Consider the following 21,682-nt stretch of genomic DNA (forward strand, 5'->3'; position numbering starts at 1 on the left):
TAACATTCTGATCAGATATAACGGAAACAAATGAGGATTTAATGGCTAAATCCAAGCTGTGCTTGCCAACATCCCTGAGAATATTGCCAATTTCATCTGTCAAGGGTTTTGGCAGGAGAATGTTGGAACACCATAAACACAGCTGGAATATTCTTAAACAAGCAGAAAGTTACCTTACATGGCAGTGAAGATGTGACTACACTTTATGGGGAAAGAAAAATGAGATAAACTCTTTCACTGTCTCCCAAGTTACAGATAATCATTGCCATGGTGCAGACAACCTGTAGCCTGTACCCAAGTAGTCCATTCTGACTGTGGGATTATGGGTAAGGGAGAACGTGTATTTTAGCAAATCAACAGGCGGAGGGGACACTGACAGATAAATGCCTTGGCTGAGAAGACTCCAGCTTTGATTTTGAGAGCAAACGTCCCATTTGACTTCCCATGCACGGACGCGTGGTATGCTGCTTGCTTTCTCGAAGAAGGTTCATTCAGCAGGCCCGGGAGGCTACCTGCTACTGCAGAAGGATCTGAGTTAATATGAAGGCGCTTGAAAGCATCTCAAACCAGGTTTTCCAAATTAGAAAAGATGGAAGAACGGGTTACTGCCCCCAGAGAGGAAAATGCACATTTAGATGCGGGCATAGTGCGTAAAGAGAATCAGGCGCCTGTTATTTGCTGAGTGCTGGTTTCAACGTGCTTGGTAGATGCTAGGTGCTATCCGTGGATAGCCATGACAATTCCTGGGGGGGCGGGGTGGGGTCCGATCTGGAACATGGCGCAAATCTGATGGGACTTTACAAATGGTCTTTCTTGCCAATATGGAGATGATGACTTTTGTTTTAAAGATGGTGATTCTAAGCCAAAGTCCAGAGCTGTGGGTCCTGGCAGCCCACTACTCCGCATCAGTGGGGGACCCTGGTCTTACAAGCCTGGAGAAGCCTCAGCTTCGTACCCTGCAGGGAGGCAGAGAAGCTACAGGGGTGGCAGAGAAGGCATGACAGGAGACGCCTGTGGCGGGAGCCAGCGCCCCTAACTGCCTCTTTTGTCTTCATTCTTGTAGCGGAATTGGGCAAAAGCGAAGCCAGAGACGTGGACCACTTTTCTGTACCTCTCCCTCATGATCAAACGGTTTGAGTTAAAAACTTTTTTTCTGACTAGTTTATATTCGGTTTAGGATTAGAAGGTGCTTTTCAGAGCAGCCAATCTTTCCTTTCACTTAATTTTTATTTATTTATTTGTGTCTTAAACAGCTGAGCCAGCAACAGGCATGGAGACTAGAAATGCTGAGCACCCTTTATCTGCAGAGCCACTAATGGGAGACACTTATTAATATTTGATTGAAAACTGCAATTCTTTAATAAAAGCAAAATAGTAGCACGAAAGACAATTGTTCTTTTAACAAATACACTGATTCAGGAGCTGTCCCCTGTACCCAGGAGTCCCTGGTTCTCACTAATTGAAAAACCTACCGCTGTCTGGCTTTATATTTCAGAACAAATGCTTATAAATTAGTATTTCCTTTTTTTGCTGTAGGGAATTCTCATCAGTTCACCAGAAATTACTTTTCTGTGAAGAAGAAGAAGAAAAAGAAGAAGAAGAAAAAAGAAGAAGAAGAAAGAAGAAAAAGAAAAAAAAGGCGGGGAGGAGTATTCTACTCTTTACACTGAGCCAGCATCTGCATAAAATACGGATGAGAGTGCTCCCGGAACTTGTCTCAAATCGGCTGCTCCTGGTGTCCAGTGCTGGCTCATCAACCACACGGCAGATCAAATTAGCCAAGCTCTCTTGTCAAGTACTGCGTCCTGCTCTTTCCTGCGAAAGCTGGGGCGGCTTGAAAATCTTATCTGAGGAAGTAACTCACGGAGGCTCAAGGAGCTCTAGACACTGCGGGCACCAACGCTATTCATTACCGTCTCCGCCAGACAGACGGAGAAAAGTGCCAGGTGGACCCGGTCCCGTAGAGGGAGAGCAGAAGCCGAGGTCTCTCCTAAGCCGCGTGGATGGCACGCTTTTGCAGGAAATCCACCACATGCGCTGGGAGGTGAGCGGGGCAGCTGTGGTGACTGCTGCCCTTTACAAGGGGGTAAACTGAGGCACAGAGCTAAGGACAAGGAACTACGGTTGTGGTTCACGTCAGAAGTTCTGGGACTGGATTTCGGGGTCACTGGCCTCTGGGCCACTATAAATTTCACTATGATTAATTTAAGGGCCTTCCTTTCTGTTCTTTCTTCTCACTGTGTACCCTGGCGAACGGGAAACCGCTAAGACGGAAGCGTGAGAATAAGGAGCGGAGAGAAGGGTGGTCCGGATTGCTACACTGGCAGCGGGACAGGGGCTGTGGAAATAGGATCACGTGTTTCCTCCCCGTTTTCTTCTTCGTCTAGCCACCCTGCCTCTTCCTGCAGGGTTCTCTCCCCCACGCCGGGCCGGTCGGCCTGAGCGGGTGCGTACCTATCAGGACTGCCAGCAGAGTCAGACGACCCCACGTGGCTGGAAGGCTCTCGGGGGTGGGCGTGCCGAGGGACGGCACGACGGTCCCAGCACCCTCCTCTCCCCCTGAGGCTGCGCGCCCCTGGGCCCAGGGCTGCTGTGGGCGGGGCCGGTAGCAGCGTGGGCGGGGCCGGTAGCAGCGTGGGCGGGCAGCTCCGGCTCCGCCCCGGGCACTGTGTCTGCGCACCGTCCGCGCGTCACCGGCGCGTCCGCGCCTGCGCGTCAGCGTCCCGCTCGGCGCCCACTCATGCGGCTGTCAGAGACGCCTGTGTTTGCAGTGAGGCCAACGGACAGCCTTCGCAACTATCGGGGAACGCTCCAGCTGTCCCTCCCTTGCCTCCTTCCTTTTAAAACCACCTTCGGAAGAAGACCCGGGCGCCGCAGGCTGGAAGCTGTTGGCCTCCTACGGGTCCCCTGGACTCGACTCCCTCCTGTGCGGGGCTCTGCAGGTGGGTGTAGGCGGGAAACTTTTGTTCTCTGTGCCTTCCGTTCTAGCAGCTGGCATCGTGAAGTTTCATGTCTCGGAGCCAAAGGAACAAGAGTTCTTTCTGACATGGTGCTGCATTCAGCTAAAATGAGGGAGATGGGGGAAAATTCGTGCTTGGGGACTTAAGGCCCAGGCTTTTCTTTCAGCATGTGGTCAAGAGACTGGGAACGAAAAGTTTCTAATTAGCCCCGTGGAAGCTGCGTCGGTAAGTACATTAATAGAATGAGATCCTCTCTGTGTTGCAAACATACGGATTTCTTAGAAGCAGCAGAAAATACGTTTTATATATACACTCTGACTCCAGCCTCCTGGGCTGTCTCGGGAAACGCAGTCTGACGGGGGTGAACGCTCAGTGACAGCGCTTAGGAGTGGTTTAGGGAAGGCTCTGTGTGACGCTGTCCAAGGAGAGGCAAACATGGAAAGCGAACACTTATTTCCAGCTACCGTGGATAGCTGCTTGTAAAAATACTGGTTTTTGTCAGTGCTTGAAGCCACCATCTCTGCTTCTGTCGTGGTGACAGAGAGGAGCCTATAATCTTCTGGACCAAGTCATCTCTCTGCCACTTAACGGACTTCCTGCGCTCAGGCCTCCCGGAGTTTTGTTCTTTAAAATAAAACCCTCATAGCCCAGGACAGGCCCAGTGCTTCTGAGTGCCTGCCTACCTGCTCTGCGCTACATGGGAGCACGGCCGATTTTCCTTGGTTTCTATCGCTCTCAAGAGGCCCATCCCCCTTCATGTTTCTCTCGGGCAGAGGCAGGAAGCCAGAGACTAAGATGAAAACAACCCATATTCTCTTTCCTCCTCCACATCTCTCCCTCGCCCCCAAAACATACTTCAGTCTGAGACTGAAAGAGGTGTATTAACGACAGGGCAGCCTGTCAGCTTCCCGCTGGCTGGGATAGCCTGAGCTAATATGCTGCCTTCAAAACCTTCTTGACCTGAGAAATACAAGGCGATCACTTCCGCTACGGTGAAAAGTTCATGGTGGATAACTTGATCACACGGGACACGTTACAGGGTAACCTCTCGCTGTGTGCGGTGGCTACGTCTACCTTGATTGTGACACAGAGTTCCAATTAGCACTTAAGGGAAGAGACTTTATAGACGGCACACTCACCTCGACTCAGCCCGTCGGGTCCCCGGAGAATCCGGCATTCTTCTATCTGGCCAAATGGAGAAAACATCACCCTGATATCATTCTCATTACATTTCTTCGAAACCATTCCTATGAACAATTTTCGGTCTTCCACAGCTAGGAGATAAAAATAATGAATGAGCAAAGGCCATTTTTATCCCTTTTCTTGTAATCAATGCTTCATTACCACTCAAGCTGGGGGCCCCCAGTCATGTGAGAGGAAGCAGCGCCCCAAGGCCAGCTCTTCCGACTTCCATGCCCCGCTCCCCAGCTCTGCTCTCCCACCCAGGCCTTCCCAGACACTGCCTTCCTCCGTGAGCTCGTGCGTACCCCTACGACACCTTAAGAGGACAGGAAACCAACAAAGTCCTCCCCCACTTCCCACCCTGTTTGGAGACTCACAGTGCTTACTAATATGTTAAAGCTCCATGCGGTTGCCAAATGCTACTGTGACATAGAGATATTTTGGAATACGCCTTTGAATTTTTTTGTAGGTGTTCTTTTAACTTGAATGAGAAAGAAAAAGGGTCAGGGAAAGAAAAATGGGACGAACAGAGGAAGTGCGATAGGAAACAGAACTTTTAATAGGGCGGCTCGTTGGAGAAAACCTTCTCCCCCAATTTCAAATAGCTTTGCCCCATGGATCCAGACAATAAGAAGAGATAAGGGAGATGCTCGTCTCTCTGGAGAGCCAGTAAATAACCTGTCTGTCCATCTGTCTGTCACACTGGCTATGCAGCTCTAACCTGGACAAGGCATGGTCTGCATCTGCAACTGAAGAGCAAGCCAACTGTAGGGAGGGAACAGGGCTGTGGCTACTTGAGAAGCCCATCAGGACGGCCCCAGGCTCCGGCTGGAGCCCTTAACAGACAACCCCACGCCCATTCTAACCTTGGAGACTGCCAGGAGGGAAAGACTGGGCGAGGTTTACCTCTGATGACCTGGGAGATTTTCCTCAAAATCCACAAGCTTGCACTCAGGATAAGTGGCCTACATTTAGCCTCAAAGGCTCAATTATCACTGATTTCAGGACAGTGTTTGCAGCCTTTTTTTAGGAAAGAAAAAAAAAAAAGAAAAAAACCCGTTCTAGACGTCCATGGGGAAGAGTCTTGCTTACTTCCTGTGTTGCATTTTAATGCATTTCTTAGGACTGGGAGCAAGGGCAGCTGGAGGCAGGAGCACCGGAGGCAGGCTGGCTTAGGGCCCTGCCGTCCACCGCTGTGTTCATAGCTTCCTGTGTCTGTATCATCATCTCACCCTTGCTCTTCAACTGGCTTTTATCTCTGTCTCCCTTATTCTTGTCCTGGACAGTCAGTGTCTCGTTTTCATTTAAACAACAAGAATGTATTTTAGGCTTTCTAGGGCCAGGTGCTCTTGGTGCCTGAGTGGAACTGGCCTGGACACCGCCGCCCCCCCGCCGGGGCCCGGGAGAGATCTGTGCGGGAAGCAGGGATGGGACACAGGGGAGGTTTGCTCTGAAGCCACATCCGTCCATGAGGGGAACCCTTCTGTCTGTGGTGTCCACTGCAGTAGCTAAAGCCATGTGTGGCTCCTGAGCACTTGAACTGTGACCAGTGTGACTGAGAAACTGAATTGTTATTGTGATTCAATTGTAGTAATTTAAATTTAAAAAGCCACAGGTGACATTCTAGCGGACAGTGCAGTTCATTCTGAGAGGCCTGAGTGGGGGGAGCTAAGTGCTCCTTCCCGTAGAGCCCAGACTGGAAGTGAGAGACTTGAAAGACGTTTTGTCTCACTCTAAAAGACACCCCCCCACCCCGTGGGGCAGGGAGGGAACTTGCCTGGGGTCATTCAGCAAGGAGGGGGCCTAACCTGGACGACACCTGCTGGCCCACTCCTGGCTCCAGTCCTGTCCCCCGTGGTGCTGTTTCCTACGAGGGCAGAGGAGGGAAAGGAGGCCTCCGGGGAAGGGCAGGGCCAGGTCAGGAGACTTGCCTGGTCCCAGCCCTGCCATCGAGTTGATGTGCGACCTTGGGGAGTGAGAAAACTTCTGGGGACCTTGGTCTTATCATCCATAAAATGAGTTTCAACTCTTCTCTTTCCTTGCTTTCTTAAGGAACAGAGAGAAGTGGGGCGGGGGGGGGGGGGCAGAAACGCTGAAGCCCAGAATCCCACCCACCAGCCGCGCTCTGTACTCCGGCAGCTCCCGAGATAGTGCAGAGAAACTCGGGCTCTGGGGACCATCGGAAGCCACGATGCCACAGCACCATGAGCTGCCGACTGTGTGCCAAGAGCTTGAGAAAGGCATGTAAGCTGGCCTTTAAGGAGCACAGGGAGAGACTGGTAGAAGCATGGGGGCCTCACAAGGTATAAGGAAAGGAACACCCGGTCCTGGGTGTAATTGCTACCCAGCAATGGGTACGTCACAGTGGACATGGGCAATGGCATCACTGGCTCTGAGTCGTAGGGGGAAGCTGGTGAGGACCTGCCTTCATCCCTGAGATAACAATCTTACATTTAAGAAGCTCTTTTCTTTCCCATCAGAGCAGGTGAGCTACCAGTGATCTATGGGTTAGTGGTGGGAGTAGCATCTGTGCTCACCAACAGTGGGGTCACCAGGATGACACGATGGCCCAGAGGGAACACGGCATCCCCCCGATGGGAAGGAACGGACTGAAGTGCCGCAGAGCAGGGAGCGGCCAACTGCTGGTCGCAGTTGTCACCTCCTCCCCGCCCCCCTTCTCTAGGACCTCTACCTGAGGAAGCTGTGGCCAATTATCTTCCTGAGAGTAAAAAAAAAAAAAAAAAAAAAAAAATCCTATTGAATTTCTTCTTATTCTGAAGGATCCCGTTTTAGTTCTTTCAAACAAAAGCAAATGATAAATTCCCAGTGAGCCCTTGGTTTCACTGGGAAACCTATCATGATGGCATGGAGCTGAAACACTGCAGGTTTGGAGCTCCAGGGTGATGCAGGCGTAAGCTAAATGTGCAGCTCCCGAATAAGCTAAAGAATGATTTTTCCTAAGAGGCATAGTAAGAACTGGAAACAACCGGTCAACAAACCCTGGCTTCCGAGGCATCCCGCTGGCTAAACCCGGGCAGGGAGATGGAAGAGAACGCTCTTTTCAATGCTAAGTAGTAGCTAAGGAAATATAACGGAAACCTACACCTCCCAGACGCTTTCTGAAATGCCGATGTCCTCCCGTGCGCGCGCCCCATCCGGGAAGCTGGATGTTGGCAATCCTTCGCTAGCCCTAGTACCTCTGTGGTTCTAACGGCTGGGGTGGCGCGTGCTTCAAGGGCAAACGGGGAGAACTACTCACTCCCCGCTTTCTTCCCCCTCGAGTTTTCCCAGTGAAAATTTATTTGTAAAACTTATTCCTGGGATTCCCAGTCTGAGGATCCCTAAACAGCGTTGTCAGCATTTTAAATAAACATAATTATCCTGCAGTCACTGAACTTTCCATCAATTTTTGATGAATTTCTTGGTGGGGTTTTTTTCCTCAGTGTCCATAGGCAGGCAGCGGCTCACTTAGGTTTTCAATCCACGGGACTGTGGATTGCTTCAACAAACCTACTGTGTTTACAGTATCCTGTTAAGTGCTTTACGGAAATTAAAAAAAAAAAAAGGAAGGAAAGAAAAGTCTACTTTCCTTCAGGATAACAGATGAATGAGCTAGGGGCGATACTTTTTTACACCGAGTGCTGTGCTGGTGGGGCGACCCCATCACTCATTACGACAGGACCGGAAGCTATTCCAAAACCAGGGACCATTTCAAGCTCTCCTCCCGTGGCATGAGAACGGGTTAATATTTTAAGTTTTAAGTGGGGACTTTTTTAAGTTCGAGGAATAGAAACTTCGTTTTTGAAAAATCCCTAATTGTAAGTCTGTGTGAACACCCTGGTGTACAATCTGTCAAAGTCACACCTGGATTCAGGGCGGCCTGAATTAATTAACAACTTTTCAATGTGTTAGTGCTAACATATGGCATTTAATTACTGCCTCCAAATCCGTGAGTCTCTCCACTTTAAATTTCAAAATTATTTCTTCCTCCTCCAGTACATTGGAAAGTGACCGGATGGGGATGCCCTGTGATTCCCATCTTTACTGGAGGCTTGCAAACCTGCAACCTCCCCGACCACGTTCCGTCATTTTGACCCTGTGAGCTCTGAACTCAACGCACGGACACCAGGGGTTTCGGAGGCCTTGAGAAAAGAGAAAGGGCTTACTTGGCATTTCTGGATGTGAGGCTCTAAGGAGCCCTGAGACAAGTTGTGAGGTTGGAGGATTCAAGCAGGATGCATTTATGCTGTCTACAGAGTAAAACAAAACAAAAACACCAACCCTCTCAACCAGGAGCACGACATGAGTGAACACTGGCTGGTCACTGAGACCCCTGGCACAGAACCAAAGGCAACCTCTATGCTTTTCTTATCACTTACTGCTAGATAAACTTCAGATCAGGCAACTGCATTTACTTTTCAATCTTGCACAGGTGGTATACCTTTTCCTGCATAGCAAACAAAGCTGGAAAGGAGGCCCTCCCATGGTATGCAGAATGAAAGACAGTAACTATGTGCTAGGGTATGCTGCAATCCAGAATCCACACCTCCGCAGTCAAGCCTCTTCCCCTGCCATTACTCAACTGTACGCAGTGGAAGAATGGTAAGACAACTTGGAGTCTGTGAAATTTGGCTATTTATTCGGTGTGTTCTTCTTAAAGACCCCAGTATTTTATTGCTGATCCAGAACGGGATGTTTTTTTGAACACCTGGCACAGTTAGAAGTAAAATGCTCTGAGTTTGCAGAAATATGCTAGAGGCTGCAGCTTAAATCAGAGCCAATTAAGAGGGCAGGCTCTAGGAGGCCTGGAGATCTGGAAAGCCTGTGTAGGAAAATACTGAAGGGCAGGGCAGATCCAAGAGCAACCTAGTGTGTTTGGGCTTGCCACGGTGGTTCCCTTTGTCAGAATCTCTAAATGGACGAAGGCTTCAAAGAGTGATTGCTTTCTGGAATTCATTTGTCCATCACTAATTAATCAGTGATTAGCAGCCCTTTCTTGCTCAGCAAATACAAAATTTCCAAAAGCCGAACATACTGATAATGAAGATGGTTACTGTCTAACTGTGATGAGTCCTTTGTGCTATCCATAAATGTCAGCAAACCCAATACAGGTGCAATTAGAGCCCGTTATCTCTCTTTCACAACTCCAGGAGCTACTGAGAGCATCTGAACCAAAGAAATCTTTGTGCTCTAGGAACTTTGGAAACCATGCTTACCTGTCAAAATTGCCATGTGAAATCAGAAAGGACTTGCGCCTTTTATCACTTGCTTTCGAAAATGATACATCGCTCCTGATTCCTCAGCCAGGTCCAAGGAGAACCCTGAGGCCTGTTCCGTCTCTCAAGGTGAGGCACAGACTTTGCACCTCCATAAGGAAAAATGCCTTAAAAGGAGCTTTCAGTCCACTTACACTTTTTGACTCCCCCCCCCGCCCCGCCCAGCCCCGGAAACTCAAGAAAGTGAAGGTCAATCTATAAAGCAAAGGAAGAACTGGCCCAGCAAGAAGGTGTGTGGAGGTGGTTTTTCCTGCATGTGTCCGGAGCCGTGCTTTGGTAGGAGCAGCAGCCTCGGCTGCCCACAAAGCATACCACCACCGCCTCACCACCCACAAGCGCGCCGATGACTTAGCAGAGCGAATAATCACTAAGTGCCGGGCATTAGGCCAAGTTCTTTGTAGATGTTAACTTATGTACTCCTCAAAGCACCCCGTAAGGTGGGCGTCACAAGAAGAATTCCGACTGCGGACCACCGAGCGCCCCCTCTCACAGCCGGGGATATGGGGGCTGGGTGAGGTTACAGAACCTGCCCCAGGACCCAGCCAACACCTGCACGGTCAGTCAGGGGTCAAGTCTGGGCTCCTCGAGATAGCTTTCACCGGCTACCCTGAGTTGCTTCCTGAACAACGGCATTTTTAGGTATCTTTGCATCTTAGTAATAACAGTGTCTAATCCTGCTTGGCTTCTGAGATCGTGCAAAACGGTTGGCTGAGAGTGGTTCTACTCTGTTGCTGCCGTTCTAGACCCAGAGCAAACATCAGCCTCGGAGTCCAGAGGTGACACTAGAAGCAAGGGCGACCAACCAGTTGAGACCTCCAGGTGGCTAGCCTGTAGAACGGGTTCTCTAAGTCAGGCGTTGTGTCCACACAGCGGCAAAGCTAAAGAAGAAACCCTTTCATGGTCCAGCTACTTGGGTATTCCAGGGCAAACATCTCCAGAGGAATTATCTAATTCATCCTGTTTTTATAACAGTGACCCAAGGTTCAGAAATAAGACCACGCCTCCTTCATGGCCCTTGTCCTGACCCAGGCTAGAGAATTAAGAGTCCAAAGACAGGGAGCATCTCTTAGGGGCCAGGAGCTCCCAGATGACGTCACGGACAGGGTTCATCCTCCGAATACACAACTCCTCTCTCCCATGAGGAACAGGACAGACTGTAAATGTGTATTTCTGGAGCAAAAAGGCTCAGGAGTCAGCATGGGCACCTGGCCTTTCACCTGTAGACACTCTCAGTGCAGAGCCCTATGAGGCCAGAGAAAAATCCGGGAGGTAACAATAACCCACATTTTAGAGAAGTGGTGCTCTATCATTTGCAAACACTGTTGTATCTTATGTGAGTCTAGGAAAAAAAAAAAAAGAAAAAAGCCTATCTATGGAGGTAGTGACCATGACTCCCATTTCATGAATGAGGAGATCCAAGTTCGGTTGTTAAGTGACCGCTAGATCAGTAGACTCAACGTCAGTAAGTTCCATGGGGTCAGGGCAGTGTCTCTTAGTCCTTTCCGTTATTCTGCTTCGGACTCAGGGCCGAAGCCCAGCCCCTAGCAACAGGCCCCACCCACAGTAAGTCATCGTGGGGTAACTGCTGAATAAAGGGGTGAAGTCACCTGATGGGGGTCCTGCAGGAAAGCAGGGTGAGGTTTTGGACCATCTGATGCTGGATGCTGCCTTTGCGGTATGTGGTACGGGAAGAAGGGAACAGACTCTCAGACAGGGGTGCAGTGGTGGAGGAGATGGGGGGGCGGAGAGGAGGTAAGCGCCCAAGTCTACTCCCTGACGGATCAATCAGGTGCTGGTGGCACCACGCTCTCACTTGGAATTTTCTTCAAAACTTCCTAGTCTGTGAAGAAGCCAGAAAATGGGATGCACTACAATTAGCAAAAAATGCCTTGTGGAGAGATTTAGACCCCAATCATAATTTACATTTGCAGATATGCAGATCTCTGAGTGCATGGCTTCTGCCCTGATTACTAATTAATGAGCTGCAGACCTGCCTGTGGAAGCAAACAGTGCTGATTATGTCAGTCTTGGGGGACGGAGATGCGCCGAGGTCTGAGAAGGTAGAAGATTCCTTTAACATACATTTCAGTGAATTCAAAGAACAAAATGGGACAGAAGGCGTGTGTAAACGGAAGCAGAAAGTTAGGAGAGAGAAATGTGGCTACCGGCCCTCCCGCATCTTGGAGAGGTAAATCTCGATGATTTCACAGACATCATCCCATGCATATTTTAGTACTGAGCATCCGTTTATGTAATCAGCTGGCTGAGTTCTGAATGAATTTGGATGCAGATGCATCGGTACAACCATAGAGGAACACACCAAAGGAGGAGAAAAGACAAGCAGGATTCTTGGTGGGTGAGCCCTTTCCCGCTCATCTGCTTTGCACACCCCGAGGTCCTTCCTCTCCGTCAGGTGTCCTGGGATGCTTGCTCTGTGGGAGGGCATCAACAAGAGGCAAAGGCCACAGACTTACCACACGGAGCAAGCCCCGAACAGAGGGACACGGAAAACCATTTCTTGCAATGTCTTCAACAGATCTTTACACCAGAGACGTACCCCCCACTTTTCCCAGAGCAGGAAGCACGTGGGGCCGGCTCCTCCCTCCCCCGTCTGACTCCTTCATTGAAAGAAACAGACAGTATTACATGAGACACAGTTGGTCACCACCTACCGTTTGACTTTTCACTATCTGCAGGTTTCATCTGAATGGGATGATGCATCTAAAAATACAAAAGTGAGAAAGTAAAGGCAGATTGAACAACTGTATGAACAGTCTCAGAAACCCCACACTATTAAACTTGAGTCCTCAAACTGTTATAAGGACACATCAGTAATAACAGGATCTCTCCCCGTCAAAAGTAACCCCATGAAAATGCAAGCCTGTGGTGACGTTCAGGAATAGAACCCCTTTTGAGTCACTGGGCCCTGCGACACAGGATTGGGCTTTGCGGTCAGACCTGAGTTTGAAACCTGGTTCTGCCACTCAGTATAGTTTCTGCCCATATCTTATAGGCAGTTCTGGCTCTGCCATTCATCATTGCCACATGATTTTGGGCAAGCGTCCTAACTTCTCTGAGCTTCAGTTTCCTTATCTGTGCAACGGAGGTAACACCTGCACGGCAGGAATGAAATGAGCAAAGGCATATAAAGGGGGTGCCATGGACAGGGCACAGGACATGCGGGGAAAAATGAACTACTGTTATTCTGTAGTATATTACACATTGAAATGCAGATTGTCTTTGTTTTTCTTCCGGCCATGCTCTCTGCTGCAGGGATTTTTCTTAAGACCTCACAATTATGAGTAATTTGAAGGTCTAGCAGTTGATTGATTTAGGCGCTATTGTGTAATTTTTCTCAAATACAAAGTATGACAGAGGAATGTAGAGCTACTAAAGGGATGGAGAAGGGAGGGGAGGGAGGAGGGAGGGCAGGAGGCACGGATCTGACGATCAGGTTCGCTTGGTAGGTGTGCAGGAGTGGGAGGAACCTGAGACAGAGTGGCGCCAAGGTCCTGAATCGCGGTGCCCCTGGGTGCTCTCTGGCTCTTTACACAATGCCCATCTCACCCCCGTGCATGATCCACAGAGTTTACTCCAAGTGCAGAACACTACCACCATTTCCAATTAAAATAAATTCCTCCAACCACTTTCAAAGGTCTTCTCGCTTTATATTTCATCATACCCCAAGGAACCTCAGAGCCACAGTGTAGATGCAATCACTGGCCGTGCAAATGCTCTTATTATAATGGGTCCCATTCTCTCTGAACCTTTAATTCCCCCAGTGGACTTCCATCACTTGCAAGCCCCAGCTCTGGGTTTTATCTAATTTAAAGGAAAGGGGAATGGTACTTGGCTCTGGCACTTAAATGATGGAAAATTATCATCAGGCAGTTAGGGCCATGTGTAGCTAATGCCTGGCAGGGTCTTCAAAACACAAGGGGAACGGGAAAGAGGGAGTACTATCAGGGGACGAGAGGCTAAATAATTCAGGGCTGCTTCGTTTATTCTAAAAGGCAAGATGCTCTTATGCATAGAACAGAGGCCTTTACATGTGGGGTCTACTCGGATTCCCACTCCATTAACATATTCAATTTGTGGAGGAGAGACCAGAATGAGAATGGAATGTTCAGGGGTCAGTAAGTAGACCAGTCTTTTCAGAAAAGACTGGAATTTATCCCGAAAAAGCAGACAGAAGTAAAATGTGGAAAGTCCTGGTTTGGGCTGGGTAAGGTGGGCTCTATGCTACAGCTAACGCTTGGGGAAGACAGGCTGAGTCCCTGCGTGGCTACCCTTCTAGCATGCCTTTATCCATCCATTCAGCAAAGATGGGTGAAGTACCCACTGTGTCTCAGGCTTTGGGCTAGGAACTGGGGAACAAGGCCCAATAAAGAATTTCAGGCCCTTCGGGTGCTCAGTGTGTATGGGGGAGGCTGACGTGTCAACAGCCCCAGGAGCAACATGGGAAGTGCTTTGCTAGACAGAACAACAAGGGGGTGCAGGAGCTCAAGGGAGGAGGCACTTCATTCTGCCTGGGGAGGAAAGTGAAGGCTTCTTAGCAAAGGGGACATGTGATTCGAGTCCTAAAGGTCAAGTTGGACTTGCTGGCCGAAGAGGGGGAAATGGCATCTGAAACCAAGAGAATATCCTGTGCAAGGCACAATGGTGAGAAAAAGCATACTTCCTCCTAGCAAGGAGGCCAATATGTCTGTGGGGAAGGGCGCAAGAAGGAGATGCGAAGGCAGTTGGCACCTGGGTCTCAGAGGATCCTGTGTACTAAGGAACTGAGATCGTGTCTAAAAGTCAAGTCAGGCATAGAAGATTCAGGTAGCAAGGGCAACAAGATCAAATCTAAATTCCAGAAAAGTCCTTTCTGGCTACGATGTGGTGGATAAATTGGGACAGGGTGGGGGGGGGGCAGCTAAGAGGCTACTGCGGACATCCGTGTGAAATTGATGAAGGTCTAAACCTCAGAGGCAACTGGCTGGTTGTGGGGATGTGGGGGAGTGAGAACCATCACGGGAGCATGGCCCAAAGAGGGGAAACATGAGAAAAGTAGTTTTGGGGGAGACTGATTAGTGCAGGTCTGGCCACGCCACACTCGATGCGACTGGGGCTGGAGAGAAGTTGGGTGCCACAGAGCACCCAGGCTGTAGTGACGGCTCTGGGGCCGTGGGCATGGGTGAAACTGTCCAGGAGGGAACGTACAGTGAAAAGAACCAAGAGCCAAGGACTATCAAGAGAACCACAGAGAATATCAGGAAAGAGGAACTGAAGAGGGTTTGAGCAGGAATAACTGGTTCCGCAGGAGCCCCGCGGGAGAGCCTTCAGAATAAGGTGGTGGTCAGATCATGCTACGATGGAAATGCCCAAGGATCCCTTTGGATATGACAATACGATCTTCTTCTGGGAACTGATCAAAAGCAGTTTCTGTGGGGCGGTGGGGCCAGAATGCCACACTGCACGGAGCTGGGGAGTAATAGGGAGGAGAGCAGCAGGAGATACGAGAACTGTACACGACTATCTCAAGAAGATTCGCTCAGTGGAGTCTGAGGCAGAGGATGCGGACATAGCATCTTTCTTTTCCAGAGAGCAAAGACAACAGGCCAACGTGCTGAAAAGGCTCAGATGAGAGTCACAGGTTGAGGCAAGGAGAGAGGAGGTGAGCGTACCTACACTATGTACAGGACACAAAAATGAATGAAGAGGACTCTTGCCCTCAGCCAGCTTCCCATCCATCATGGCAGCTGATGTGCACAAAGAGAAAGAAGAACAAACGGTGGCAAACATCAGAAAAGGGGCCCAGACAGAGCGCTACGGGCATTCAGCCGGCATTCAGAGGCATTCACCTCTGATGTGCGTGGAGGTCTGGGGCAGCAGCTCTGGGAGCTTCTGCAAGAACAGAAATCGTTCTGCTCTAAAGCTGTCAAGGGCCTGGGGAGCATTCAGCCCAATGCTCTTCATTTATACGGCTGAAGGGAACCGTGACTTCACTAAGGACACGCACAGCTAATGACAGAGTTGTGATCAAATATCTTAGCTCTCTCCATTTCATTCAGGGCCGATTACCCCCAGATCACACTGCTTCTCTACTAAATGCCCAACATGGGACTTGGACGCACGAGCCTACGATGAAGGACCGCAGGCCCCACCCACTGAAGGTGCCGCCTTCAGTACCCCACCAGGCGGAAGTCACCTTCCCTCCTCTGACCTCCCTGAACACTTCATCTACGCACTTTATGATGAGTATTACTCCAAGACTTGACTCTTGGTTTTCCTGCAGCTGCCGAGAGACTCAGCTCCGTTTCTGACCTGAGACTGCCCCGAAGGCTCTGGAATGTAAGATCAATAGTAAGAACATGGCCATTGCCACTGCAGACTTGAACTTTGCTCTGGTCCTCCCCTGGCCCCGAGAGAGACAGAAGGTCAACTTCACATGGTTGGACTGTCAGAGCACGGTGAATTCTGAATGGGCGGTCACCCTCCTTCAGGTATGTCATGAAGACTATGGGGATCATGTGTGTACAGCCCTGTGACCTTCCTGGAGAGGGGTGTTCAATCAGTACTGTATTAAGAATGGCTCATTATCACGAACAGTGCATTTGAGTTACAAATTTATGGGATATAAACATCAAGGAAGACGAAAAAAAAAACGGTTTGGAGGAGTTGTTTTCATAATGTTTCACTTCCTCAAAATTTCATTATTCCAAAGAAGTCTGGGAGATTTGTTGAGTGGAGCAAGAAAGTGACGGAAAGGAGCTGGCATTTAGTGGAAAGTTTCAAGGTGTAATGAAGGGATTCCTTTCCTACGACAGAAAATGGTTTCAAAGATCTGACACAGTCAGACTGGCATGACGCATTCGTTCACTTATTTCTTCGTTTACCAGATACCGTGTTAGCGAGATGCTGCGAACTCACGGATGGAAGAGTCTGGTCCCACTGGAGCTTATAATACAGTGGTGGCGACAGCCACATCAGTGGCACGCACACGCTGAGACACGCGGTGTGGGGACTCAGAGATGCCAGACACAGACACAGGGAGGGCGAGCCAGAGAAGGTGTCTGAGCCAGAGCAGAGTTTGAGTTCAGTCCTGAAGGAATCCTAACGCTCACCAGGATCCGAAGGAAGGACGTTTCAGAGTAGAGAACACACTCTGAGGCAAAGAATAAGAGAAAACCAGCCATGTTGCTACAAGAGAATGATGTGACAACCTTCTCACTAAGAGAGGAAGCAACAGAAGTCACTAAAGGTCATTCACCGAATATGAAATACCTAAAGCAGCATAACCAGGCTAAGAGTGAGGGATATGCTCAGGGAGTGGAGAATTTCAAGTAAGATGACTGGTGGCCAGCAACCCTACCCTCACCACGTCGTCAAGAACGAAAGATGAAACCCAGGGTGTCCAAACCACTGCTTCTCTAGACTATGTCTGTTGCGAGGGGGGAAAATGGCTGCCCCCGTCCCCCCTCTCCCCCCGCCTTTGGGGGAAGGGCAGGGGATGGGGCCCGCAGCCCATGTTCTGTACCTGGAGGTCCCAGCTGACAGCAGAAGACTGAACGAAGGGCCAGGGAATTTGGCAGTCATGCTTCCAATCCCCTAATGCCTCACCAGTCCTAAGGCAATCTCAGAGTCAGGCTTGAGGGTGGTTCCCTAGGGGAGGACAGTCTTCAAGAATTTTTGCAGGGAGTCTCCTAAGAGACACATGCTAATGAAGTTGAATCTGCATCTCCATAAGCATACAGGGCGGGCAGTGTCTGGAAAAAAATCTTCAGGGGTCTGTACTGTCATGATCTGTCCAATGGCACCTCTGTTGGAGGAGTCTAGGAATCGTACACACACCAGCCTGTGACACCCACAGGGCGGTTTTCCCGAGGCACGGTGAAACAGCAGTGCCCAGTCTATTATTCGTGTTCAAGTCAGCTTGTCCTTGGAGCAAAGCAAGACCACGGGATTCCCTGTTGGCAGAATGCTTGTCCTGGGGATATGCCAAGATCAATCGTTTTGGAAACGGATCCTGTTTGTGGCAGTAAATTTGACTTAACACATTTCATCAAGTTTGCATTTCTATGAAGAAAGCCTTCTAAATCTATTTCCTCGAAGATTTCTTTGCACATGAATTTTTCATTTTATTGTAGAACAACATTTTGCCTCCAGTTACACATTAAGGTACTGGTTAACTTCTTGGTCTCTAGCCCTGTTTCTTTTTTAAAACCAGATGAAATCTAACAAAAAGGGGAAATTTTAAGAGCTCCCCTTCCCTCCTGGCGGGAGGAGGGTGTGGGGGATGACTGGAACTGAGCATGTTCCTTAGAAATCGGTTTAATTTCGGTGACATCTGTGTAGTAAGTGTTCCATCCCACGTACAGAAGGTGGAAACTCCCAGAGGACAGTTACTGCAGTTCACCGAGGTCCATTTCTTGGGGACCTGACCAGGCTTCCAGTGAGTTGGGGCTTCTTGAGATTAAGGGCTGAATCTTGCACCAGATCTGAGCATGGCATCAACACCACCACCACGCAGGCTGCCGTCCCAACGTGGGCACTCTCGTGGGAAGCTGTCGGTGGGCGTCGGGGCATGCCAGCCTTCCAGTATAGAGCCTCCCCCCCCCCTTTCTCCCAGCACCTCCTGAGTGAGCGGCCCTTGGCCTTCCCTCCCCTTGTCCCCCCCCCCCCCCAACCCCTGGTCTTCAGAACGGCAGGTGTCCTGATAGGACCTGACGTTCCTCACTCCTGAATGCATTGACCTTCGACGCATCACAGAAGTGCCTGGCTGCAGCTCGTGAAAATGAACAGGACGTAACGTTGGAGCAAAGCCGTCACGCCAAGTCCGTGGGGGTCACCTCACGTACAGGGAGCTGTGCAGAGCCCCGCCCGCATCACGGGTCCTGTCATGTCACGGCGACAGGGATGGGCTGGCCCACAAAGCAGTGGCTTTCACGAGCTGTGCTCTCTGGAGTCCCCATTATACCTGAAGTCTGGCGGGATTTCGCCAAACCTCTCCGCCCCGGTCCTGTGGTGAATGAGGGGGTACCTCCGAGTTTCGACAGCCAGTGTTAACCCCGGCCTCGTCTGGGAGCTGGAGGGCCTGGGGGAAGGAGACATGGCTGGTTTCTCACACCGAGGAGAACTCGTGTTGAAACTTGTTTAACCCCAGCCATCACCCATTGATGAGTTAACCACCTTTAACACGAGATTCAATAAAACATGCCATTTCTTAACCTGAAGTGGGTTTTACAGTCACTCTTCTGCATCTCATTATTAAACCTGTCTTGACCCCTGAGGGAGCAGCCGTGATGGTACATATTATAAGCTCACTGCCCATAAAATATTTAAAGGGAGGGAAGGGGCGGGGTGGGAAAGACGTGACTTCACACGAGAGCCATGAGAAAATGACAGGACTCCAGCCCTTCAAGACCGAAGGGAACTTTTCTTTCCCTCCGTAATGATGCACATACAGCTCATGCAGACCACCTCCAGCCTCACTGTACAGGACACTGTGAAATACCCAAAGCACCTGTACTTCCTGCATGTTTCTCAAAAAAGGTGGTAGAAGTGGCAAAAAGGAGTTTCAAAAGATTTGCGTTCCACTGGAACGTGCCATGCCCGCAGATCAAGGTCTGTATTGTCGAGGGGTCTTCCGTTACGGTGAGGCACCCTGAAGCCATGTCGGCTGGCCCGGCTCTCCAGGTAGGTGACTGTGGCATTTTTGGTCACAGTTCTACTAGACTCGGCATCAGGGAGGGTGGAGAGAGACCAAGGTGGCTTCCGGAATGTTGACACAGCCTTACTAAGGTCTTTAGTATGGTCAACTTGCGAAGATACCTTTAACAGAATGGCACCTCTGCAAGAAACTGGAAATCCGTGTGCTACATCAGCTACAACCAGCCCATAGCTAACACCTGGTAGGTGAGGTAGAGAATTCAGGCAATTTTTGTGAGTTTTTTTTTTTTAAAGATTTTATTTTCAGAGAGAGCGAGAGAGCGCAAATGGGGGGGCGGGGAGAAGGCAGAGGGAGAAGGAGGCTCCCCACTGAGCAGGGAGCCCGATGTGGGGCTCAATCCCAGGCCCCCCGGGATCATGACCTGAGCTGAAGGCAGACACTTAACTGACTGAGCCACCCAGGTGCCCCCAATTTTTGAGATTTTTTTTGTGTGTGTGAAAAACAGAGGAAATCCTTCCTTCTTGTTTTTCCTGTGCCAAACACTGTCGTAGGCTCTTTATGTGTCTAAACTGTTCCAACAACCCTGAGACAGGTATAAATGGGGAGCCAAGGAGGGTTGGGGAGCGAGAGAGCGAGGGATATGTAACCTGGTCAAGCCCGACACCAAGTCAACGGTGGAGCAGGGATTGAGACTCGGGACTGTCCCAGGCTGGAGCTTCCGTCTCTGACACTTCTCCATACTGCCCCTAGCATATATCCACGCAGTTGTGCTGCAGGTGAATTTGGGGTTTCTAAGAACCAGCAAAATTACCATAACTTCCCTCTTCTACACTAAACATAAAGATTATCTAACTGTAAGTTTCTTCCCTCTTAGACTCGTATACGAGTGTGTGCAGTGTGTATGTGTATACATATGGATGTATACAAGCATGTGTATTGCACATGCACATAAGAAACACTGTAAGTTAGCCTCAGAACAGGAATTACCGTGTTTCCTCCATGGAGAAGGTAGGAAAGAAAACTCAAAACAGCTGTAATGATGGAGAGAAAAAACCCACAGCCTTAGAGCCATGTATGGAAAGTACTGCCCCAGCCAAGGAGCCATTTGACTGTGAAGGAGCTGTACGTCCTAATGCAGAGGTTCAGTGCTGATCCTCCCACAGTCCCTTCATCAGGCCCTCCTAAACAACACACACACGATGGAATCAGACCCTAAGATGTGTTTCATGGGCCAAGCTATCTGAAATGTTCCCCACCTATATTGAGAAGTGGACTGATGAAGACCAACCTTTACTATCACCTATTCTCAGAGAGGAAAATAATTTTGAATCCCTGACATTAACTGATCCTACATTTTGTGGTTTCCTCCCAAACTGGTAGTACAGTAAAGTACACTGGAATCTATAAATAATCAGTGTGGACCACTTTTTGTTGGCTAAGCATCATTCACACCAGAAAGCCCTGGCAGTGGGTTTCCTGTTAAGCGACTGGATTGCATGATGCCCGTCTATTTGAATATGGCTTTGGAAAGCCTGCAGAAGATGGAGTGCGGAGCTGCCCTCTCAAGACGGGGTTCCTTGGTGGAAGCAGAGTGCCTGGGACTCATCTACACTTTGAACCCAGGGCTATTCCACATTGCTTTTGTGTATGGCCACCAATGGAGTTAACACAAAAACTTGGCAACCAGTATTTGCTAACCTAAATTTTTACAGAAGTGATCTAAGCCAAGGAAAAAAGTGGCTTTGAACATGACAATAGAGAATAATAAAGAAACAAAAGTCACCTTTTCTCTTCCCACAGCAAATCATACTCAAGGAGAAAACTCAGAGTGGAAAGAACTATTTCTTCCTGATAGCCACTGACTGATACATGTGAAGTGCAGAGCGCTGAATAAAGTCATTACTATCATTATTATTTTAGCTAGCATAAAGGTTTCCCTGAGGTGGGGAGAAAAGGTCCCTTCAAAAGCCAGGATAACATACTGGAAGGAATGGCTTTTCTTGCTCACCTGGGAGGTATGCAGCTAGTTTCATTCAACTCCCAAATCCAGGAGAAAAACCTACAGAACCCAAATTATATATCTACTTTTGGCCCATCGGGCTGCAGGGTAATGACACTATCTATTTACATTTCTAGTACAATCATGTGCGATACCAGAGGAGGAAAAACAAGCAGCATAACCATTCAGTCCTGGAAAAAATATTTTTTTTTAAATAAAATAAGTAAAATAAAACATGGCGGGAAAATTAGATTACTCTGGGTGGAATTCTAGGAGGGAATTTGGAATCTGTTACGGTGATTAAGTCATCATTTCTGACAGATTACTCTAATTGGCTGTCAAGTAACATTCCACAACCCCATCTGTAACTCGGTGTCCTAGTCACTCAGCCTATATTACCTTCTGTACATACACCATATACACACAAGAGAAGCTACAGCCCGGCATTTATTATACTCATTAGCTGTGATTAGGTTCTGTGTTTTCATACTAAATAGTAACACAAGCTTCCATTTTGCTTTATGTGCTCTTAAAATTACAAGAAAAATGAAGAGGCTCAAAGGAGGAGGCATGGGATGTGAATGAAACAAAATTGTTACAACAAAGTGGG

General features: G+C 49.1%; 1 protein-coding gene across 8 annotated transcripts in view; it reads right to left on the reverse strand.

Moving 5' to 3' along the window:
* The window catches only part of CELF2 (CUGBP Elav-like family member 2), a 292,606-nt gene that overhangs the window by 64,195 nt on the left and 206,729 nt on the right, over window positions 1–21,682 (reverse strand). For all 8 annotated transcript variants that reach the window (XM_028114650.2, XM_028114649.2, XM_028114646.2 and 5 more), the window contains exons 4-5: window positions 12,091–12,139; window positions 4,100–4,234 (exon numbers count right to left, since the gene is read on the reverse strand). In XM_028114650.2, the coding sequence (XP_027970451.1) occupies window positions 4,100–4,234; window positions 12,091–12,139 (184 nt within the window). The remainder of the gene's footprint in view (window positions 1–4,099; window positions 4,235–12,090; window positions 12,140–21,682) is intronic.

The sequence above is a fragment of the Eumetopias jubatus genome, unplaced genomic scaffold (genome assembly GCF_037043125.1).
Source record: "Eumetopias jubatus isolate StellerSeaLion01/CBP00866 unplaced genomic scaffold, mEumJub1_p1.0 scaffold_8, whole genome shotgun sequence".
Lineage (NCBI taxonomy): Eukaryota > Metazoa > Chordata > Mammalia > Carnivora > Otariidae > Eumetopias > Eumetopias jubatus.